The sequence below is a fragment of the Buceros rhinoceros genome, unplaced genomic scaffold (assembly GCF_000710305.1).
Source record: "Buceros rhinoceros silvestris isolate BGI_N320 unplaced genomic scaffold, ASM71030v1 scaffold13167, whole genome shotgun sequence".
In the NCBI taxonomy this organism is placed as follows: Eukaryota; Metazoa; Chordata; class Aves; order Bucerotiformes; family Bucerotidae; genus Buceros; species Buceros rhinoceros.
The window spans coordinates 63,723-72,436 of NW_010422854.1; the positions used below are offsets into that span (position 1 = coordinate 63,723).

The 8,714-nt window shown below is 38.8% G+C and overlaps 1 protein-coding gene across 1 annotated transcript in view; it reads right to left on the reverse strand.

The window, feature by feature from the left end:
- FHIT (fragile histidine triad) overlaps window positions 1-489 on the reverse strand; it is a gene marked incomplete at both ends in the record, with an annotated part of 1,200 nt that extends 711 nt beyond the window's left edge. Inside the window, one exon of the mRNA XM_010140209.1 lies at window positions 344-489. Coding sequence (XP_010138511.1) covers window positions 344-489 — 146 coding nt within the window. The remainder of the gene's footprint in view (window positions 1-343) is intronic.
- Between the last annotated feature and the right edge of the window lie 8,225 nt (window positions 490-8,714).

Here is an 8,714-nt window from a genome sequence, read left to right on the forward strand (position 1 = left end):
AGAGCAATGTGGCTGTCTTCTCTAGGTCAATCCTGCAAATACTGCTTTGAAGGAAGAGGATTTGCAGAAATGCTCACAAGCAATCGCTATGTTTGGGAGTATTCTCAGGCTTATTCCAAAGTTCTGTAGTTATTAATTATCCACGCTTTTCTGCTGGTTTGCCTTTTTTTTTTCAATAGCAAATCTGACTGCAATGCAGTTATTGCATTTCATTTTTATTATTATTATTTTGCATTTACTGCCCCTTCAAGTTTGAACATTTTTTATTATTGGACTACGGAAGAAAGTTGAAAGCTTGATAAAACAAACCATTAAATCTTTTTTAGTTGACTGGTTTACAAACCTGAATTGAAATGGTGAGCGAGGTGCCACAGAAGTGTTTCTCCACCACATTGCCAACCCTCTGCGCTGTATGAAACAAATCGGCCACTTCCTCAGGACACAAGTCACGGAAACGCTCCACTGGCCGCAGAGGACAAACAAGAACATCTGAAGGTGTTATTGTCAAGGCACAAACACAAGGCTGAGTGGTTCAGAATGACAAGTGTCTCAATCCCTAGCCTGTGACCTGCTTCGGATCACCTTTGAATTGCCTAAACTCTTCCTCTCCAAGGTTTACAGCAAGAGCAACGTGAGGGTAAATACAGAGAATTATATGATGTTTTGCTCAGAAGTTTCCTTAAATCCATCAGATATGGGCAAAATGACTAAACTAAGGTCCGTACGTAACTACTGAGGAAAGCAAAGTCTGCAAGACTCAAAGTTACTGTTTTGATGGAGAAATGCTCGTATTTAACACCTCTGACAGTCAGAGACGCTTCCTTTTGTGATTAAAAATGGGGGAAAGCCTAAGGAATAAGATGGGTTTGGGTGCATGATCTGAGACAGCAGTTTTACAATGCTCCTCTACATACGTGGTACGTATTGTTGAAAATCTTGATCTCACACCTCTAATTTTAGGTAGCAAAATGTGAAAAGCTGACACTGTTGGTAATAGCAGATCACTTATTTCTACATTAATTACCATTCACGAGGAATGCTCACCTGATCTAACTCTCATGTTTTCAGTAATACATTAAGACAATTAAGGCTGTTCCCTTTTAAGTGCAGTGTTCACAACACTGTAAATACACTTTGATTTTATTCTTAGTGACTGTGCTTTGAGTCAGTGAAACGAAGCTATAAAGCAAGCAATGGAAGTACACAGACGCTATTCACAGTCATCTGATCTGCTGTATTCACAGAAATTAATAACTGCTATGATTCCTCACATGAAAGTCAATTTTAAAACATTAATAGGGTCCAGAATTCTTAGCAGAGCCTCATTTGTGTAAATCCAACAAGCAAGTACTTGGGTCTTGATTCTCATTTGAATTCCCTGCAGACAGTTTTTTTTCCTGACTTATAGTATTGTGTTTGCAGAATAAAGACCTTAAAAATCACCTTTAACACCACTTGTACTTTCATGACCAAAGGCTATGAAAATTAACAACTTATTTTTTCAGTATTAAAATGAGTGTTCAAAGGACTATTTGAAGAAAATTAAGTTCCATGCCATTGTATTACAGTCATCTTTATTTTTACTGCATCTTGAAGCCTGCAGGTATTCAGGAATATTCTCTGTACTCCAGGAAAGTTAACTAGGAGATGTTCTGTAATTAACACATTCACGCAGAGGTTATATCAACCTGATTTTCAAGAACCACATGAGACGTTTGAAATAAAGAAAGATTAATACATCTGAAAGACTATCTATTTCTGTAAACACCGAGACAACATTTACATTCAGCAGCTTTATTGTAGGAATTGCATTTATAGTTCTGACTGGAGAGAAAAATAGGCATTTTCTGGAAGTAAAGAAGTAGGGGCAAGTTTTGGTCATTTTTCAGAGTCCAGATGAGGACAGACAAGATTGTAATGGATGTTTGCTAAAGTGGGAGCAGATTTTTTGAGCAAACTCCACAGCTAGCAGCTCCCAACAGAACAGGAGAAGACTGGCCCCAGCTGCAGGTGTTAATCTGCTTTGAAAATCTGGCCCTCATTTTTTTTAGTACAGCATCAGCTACGTCACCACTATTCTCTTTTCCTCATTAGAATTTATGGTATTAAAATTTTTAAAAAGGAGAAATACGTACATAGAAAGCAGGTACTTGGAAATAAACAAGTCCTGGATGGGGACAAAAAGCCTAGATTCGTGGGGTTTTAGTTCTAAAATGCTGTGCCTCTTGGCAAGCTGCTGGGCATAATAAAACTCCTGTAATTTATTTGCGCCTTCCCAGCACACTGTACAAACCTCAATAAAGGATGCTATTGGCTGAACCCCAGGCCCAAGGGAAGAGCTGGAAACTTGTTTGGCAGACCTGATTTCCATAACAGGAATAAAAGAACAGGAAAACTAATTAATTTTACTCATAAAAAGGAAATCCATGTCAACACTAAAACAGGAAAAAGGACATTCGTTTAATCCGAGTTCATTTTTCAAAAGGAGAGAAAGGGAAGCCTTTACCCCTGGGGCATCTGATACTTAAGTAGATAATTATCCTTCTTCTGCAGCACTGCTTTATTATCACGGGTCAACGAACCGTTTATAAATGAAGAATTTCCCCTCACTTACCTCTAGCAAAACTGCTTACATTAAGACAAGTTTCCTTTTCTCCTTTAGGATTTTTTTCCCAGCAGTTTCTCACTCACTCTAACTCGCACATGCCTCACCAGCAACTGCTTGTTCTTTACCTAGCTCAGGGCCACAGTCACAAGGATGAATTTTTGCATTTATCATGGTTTCTACAACCTTGTATAAACGCTGTGTTACTTGCCTCTGTGCTGCATTGTGAAAAACATGGGCTAAACGCTGCTCGCAAGATTATTTCCACAGCACAGAGCAGAAGGGGAGTGCGGTGCGAGCGCTGGTTGAGACCATGACAGAACATGTTTTCTCCTCTTAATTCTGTCACTAATCTGCTCTGTCAGTTGGGCAAGTTGTCTCTGTACCTCTCTCTCTCCTCTTCCACACTTTATCTGTCTTACCTGCTTAGGTAGCATGTGCCAGTTGGTGCAATGGATGTTCTCCTACCAAGCTGTGAGGCTCTCCACTCACGTAGGGCTGCGAAGCACTCCCACAATATCAAACAAGGCTCCCATAAACCATGCTCTGCAGAAAGGGTTTGCACTTCCTCCTTACTTTACCAAGACTCATTTACAACTCAAACTAGATTTTAACCATATTTCTGTCTTTGAATGTCATAAATAATTCAAAGGCACAATCACACACTGGAGCATCTTTACTGAACTTTCCATCATTTCAAAATAATTCTACAAAGAATAATGATAGAAATTCTGAATCAGAGCTAAATTAACATGAGAATGTAATTAGGACAACATTCAAGTTATATTTAACTATGAATATATAAAAAGGCAAATGGTAGAACGAATTCATGGATTTGAGGTCATTAGGAAAACAACCATCCACTGCACCTTTAAAACAGAGTTGTTAACTACAGTTTTTAACACTAGGTTAATTTTCAGCCTCGTATCCTGGTCAGATTTTAATCTGGATAAATACTCTCTTCTCCTCAAAATTCTTCCTAAGTTTAAAATCAGATTAAACTCTTCATTGCTTTCTGCAATTACCCACTGCAAACTCTGCTATAAACGACTGCTGTGCTTCAGGTGTCTGATATATCAAAGATGCAAGTGAAAGTGAGTCTGTACTTAAGACTACATGCAATTACTCCTTAGACAGAAGCATCTACTGCCATCTGAGACACCTCGGGGCATCCAGCTGCCACTCCAGAAGGGCAGGAGTCTCCCATATGCCCTGTATCTGTCAGCCAGGTGGGAAGCCTGAGTCATCTTAGGGTATCAGAAATGGCAGTAGGTTCTTATGTTTTGGGCAACAGCCCCCACCTTTACAGAGTGGCTCAGCAGGACAAGGGGCAGATACCCAGCAGACATGCAGCATGACTGAAGACAGCATTCTGCCTTCAGAAAGTTTGAACTTTACGTTTCCTCTCTCTAACCACCATAATTAATAATTTTGTGATTTCTTCATTCATTCTAAACTGCTACTGACTGATGAAGTTTCTATTTTTAAGCTTTGATGTGCACAGCTGTTATTTCCTTCAGATTCTCTGAGTCAGTCTGCATCATTAGAGTGCATGCCATTTAATATGTCAACTCCTCAATTTTAAGGAGTGGAAAACCTTTACACCTTTCTATATTCTGTGATCATACATTTCTATCTCTGCAGGAGTCTCTCAACAGCCTTACTTTTTTCTTAATACCTAACCATGCATACACAAATCAATATGCATGCCCTCACGCACACTAAAAGCTCCATTAAAGATTTATTAAACAATTAGGAATGTCAGTATTTTCCAAAGACTGACAGTAGACAAACTCCAGGTGTATTAGTAGAACTGGGTAACTGTAAAGTAGCAGAAGAGCAACCATGGATGAGACCCATTACCCTCAAACTGAGCTAAAACCTAAGGATGGCCTGCGATTTCAACAAAATCATCTGTCCTTATATATCGGGCACAGCAGATCACTCCCTCCACAACCTTGGGCAGGTTGTTTAACGCATCAAAGCTGTGAGCCTCCTCCATAATCCAAATTAACAACCTCTGCCTGTTGGTCTATTAAGAATATAACCTGTTTGGAAAAGCTCAGAGTTTGGTTCAACAAATTTCTACACACCAGCAGAGCAAGGATGTGAAACACATGTGGCAGCTCTCGGCCTCAGCAGTCAAGGTTGCACACACTTCTGTAAAAGTCTTTCACTCTTTCATTGGCTTTTTAAACCATAATAACTAGATCCCTTTGAGACTGGCATTCGGAGGCACCTGGACACTGTCAAAGCTATGTTCCATCGTGTCACGCAGAAGTACATCTAAGTATTTATGGATGTGCTCACACTGGTGATTGAGTCACTACTAAAAAGCAAACACTTGTTAACCACATAATTTCTTTAAGTTGAGCAGAGAAAAAGGGCAAGAAAAGCAAAACACATGGCCAACATCTGCACGCTGACCACTTCAAATGCAATTTTCTTTCCACTAATACACAGAGTGGAAGTTGAAATTCAAAGGCACAGTAGCAATTTTTATTTGCTTTATCTGAATTTTGACTTTGAAGCCTAGATTACTGTAATTCTGTATTTAAGGTCTAAGCCAGCCTCTGTGTTCCCTTCAATGGGATTTTGATCAACCCCACAGCACCCACTATAAATGTTCACACGCAATTATCAAGGTACATGTGGTCTGTAGTTCTGAAATGTTAGAAAAATGGCCTTTGGGGGGGTCAAAAAAAAGAAAGAAAACCAAAAAAAGAAACCCCAAAGAGGTTAAAATTCCTTTTATGTGACAAGCTTTAGAACTAAACACAGCTTTTCCTAGTTAAGTCCATTAGTTTACTACATAGAAAACATACTTTCTGTTTGGACTTTTGTTTTATTCCTGAATTTGAACTTCAAACAGAACAATTCAAAGCTTTATAAAGGAAGAAATTAAAGGCTCTCCAGGTACTGACATTCTAATAATAGGAATAAAGTTCTTTTTTTTTCCCTTTGTCTTTTTGAGAAAGCAGTTAAAAACATTAAAATTGTCAGGTTTTCTTAATATGTGAGGTTTTAAAAGAACAACATACAAGGGGAAAAAGGCAGAATATCTAGAAGTGAAAGGGTAATTGCTTCTTTATGATGTTCCTGCATTTGACCAATATTGTTAGTTTTCTAAACCATTATTACACAAGGTTTTAACTTAAGAAAATGATTTTTTTTCAATGTGTAACATGGGCAGGAATCCATGGCTCATGCTGGGATGCATAATACTATTCCTGTTCAGGAGACTTTTAAAAAGATTTCAAAAAGTCTTCCCTCACAGCAGAACAAGAGTTAAAATCAAAATGTATTTTAAACATGAAATGTAGCAGTTAATAAAATTTTCAAAACTTCTAAAACTCTTGAAATATCCATTTTAGCATTCTAACATTTTTACACAAAAGACAGTCTAGTTAACAAAAATTTTTCTTAATAATTTAAGTTAGGGAAACTCATAAAAACTGACTTTTTCATTAATATTTTGGTTTTGACTAACCTGTTTGCATTAAAAAAAAAAGTCGTCTCTCAAACTATGGTACCTATGGAGGCTTAATGCTGCTTCATGGATTTCATAAACTTGGGTGCGTAACTTAAAGCACGGTAGCCTCTGCTTCTCCCTCTCCCACCTGAAAACACCTCAGTTGTTCACAGGGCACCTCTCAGCAAGAACTCCTGCCGTGGAGATCAGGGCTTTGCTCGTTCCAGGTTTAATACAGACTGTGGCACCACTGCAGCTCTTTCTAATAGCAGGAAGCGTTTGAGAGGCATGTAGAGATGGTGTCCCTTGGGCACAAGGCTGCTCGGTGGCCAGTCCAGCCCTTACTGGGAAGGTGGGAAGGCAGTACCCTGTGGCTGCTGGGAGCTCGGAGGCCAGAAGAATCAGCAGCAGAAGACTGCAATAAATTATTATTGCCATCTCATGCACCTCTATGAAAAATCCCTTCTGAACATCCATAAACTAGCTGACGGGAATGCAGAAACCATGTGCTGTGGGATGCTGGGTGAGGGATTATTCTTTTCTTATGCCCTGTTTTACATGAATTTGCATCAAGTGCCCCAAGCAGAGAGAATCAGTCAAACAAAGCTTCAGGTATTAAAACTCACCACAGCGTTGTCCCCAGATTCAACAGAGGAGGGTAGGCAGGGGTACTGAATTCACCACTGCATCTATACAGAAGATTTCTTTGTTCAAAAGCTCTAATTACTAACAGAAAAAAGTCCCACAGCTCAGAATAAACACAGGAGAATGCATGACTAATAAAATTAATAAAACTGAAAAACAACTGTCAGTCATTCATTCTTTTTTCTGCCCTTGAACAATTCTTCGCATTTTGAAGGCTACGAGAGCAATTTCTTTATGTGAAGAAAACAATAATGATTTCACAGACACTGCGTATAGGAGGGGTTAAGGCAGCGAAAATGACTGAAATAGCACACGCACACCCACATACAAGGCATCAAAAAGCCTTTAAAAATGAATCAAATACACAGTTTGCTTCATTATGATGACAATGCATCAAGGCATCCACTCAGTCCCCACTAAACGCACTGAACTACGATGTACATAAAACTGCACTAATACAAGAAGGGCTGTCTCCCCCCCAGGATATGTCTTACTCAATAAAACTTGCTTTTGGAAAGACACCTGTAGTGGTTATTTGAATGAAGAGCGAGCATCCCATAACAAGAAAAGGTGGAGGAGCACTCTTTAGTGGGTTTTACATATAGAACTGGATTTAAATATATTTTAAAGGTCTGCTTTGGTACAATACAGGAAATAGTACATCACAGAACTTACTAGTTTGGGAGGGAACTTACCTATGAACAATAAAGATGATTAAGAACCAATGAAAATGTAATAAAATTTAAAAAAACCCTTAAAAATAGCCTCAGACTATTAAACCAACAGTACTTTTTTTTTATCTTGCTATGCCACATCTTAGCATTAATAAGAAAAGTCATTAAGATAAGACAAATTACCTAAACGCATTTGATCTTGATAAAGAAGCTCAGTACACTAACAGAAGACCAGATTTATGCGATGAACTAGAGAGCTAGTGGCTCCAGTGGAACGAAGAGCAATCTGCGTAAATCTTTGACGTGGATCTCTCTGCACTGTAGTGTTTTAAGTAAGACCAAACTGCAGCTATTATACAGTGTTTGTTCTTTTTTTTACTCTACCTAATCTTCTCAACCCACTACTTAAAATAATTTCTCATGTCAATGAAAGGTGCAGTAGTTCTAGGGAACGCACAATAAATATTATTTTGCTTTTTCTGTAGAAAAAAAAGTCAATACATCTCAGTCAAATAGAGATATGGTCTAAACCATGCTAAATAGCACACCAAAGTACAAAGTTCTGCTACCCCGAGTACAGTGAGTCCACAAGACAAAGGGCCACAGCAGGGAAATGTGGGATTCACAACTGTTCACCTTTCATTTTAAACAAGCCTTTCATATATTTGATATTCCCTTTAAATGCCTTTAGGGTATGTCAAGTAGGTCACTAAAAGCTCAGTTCCTCATAGCAAGTGGTGTTTTACTGGAGGATCTGTCCTTTTCTGCTAGCTACTAACCTCAGGGGCAGCCTTGGGCAATAGCAAGTGTCTAAGTGGAAGCACAGTGAGAGTAGCCATGGGAGAGTTTGTGGCTCAGAAACATGCCTCTGATGGAAGTTTCTTCTGGTGGAAATTTACTGCAGACCTAAACTTACATTTGCACCAGGAATCACAACCAAATTCCAGAATCACGTTAAGCTTTTGATCTTGGAAGACCCAAAAGCAATAACCAGTAGCCAAAATGGGAATGTGGAAGTCCCAGTACGAAAGGACATCATCTACAACTGCTACGATGCTCTGAGAAGATCCTTTACAGAAACACTGCTGTACAACAACTCATTTCAGCTAAGAAATATGTCTATATTGCTCCGTGTGATATATCCTACCTCTACATATTATGATAAAACTATTCAAAGTAAGAGCCATGACTGAAGATGACAGCAGAAACCAAATATCACTTGCGGTGCAACACTTAAAGAACATTTATTTTGGCCTAAATGGCGGAGCAATGACATTGCCCATAGAAATTAGTATGTTCATGCAAAGCAGTTCAGCAG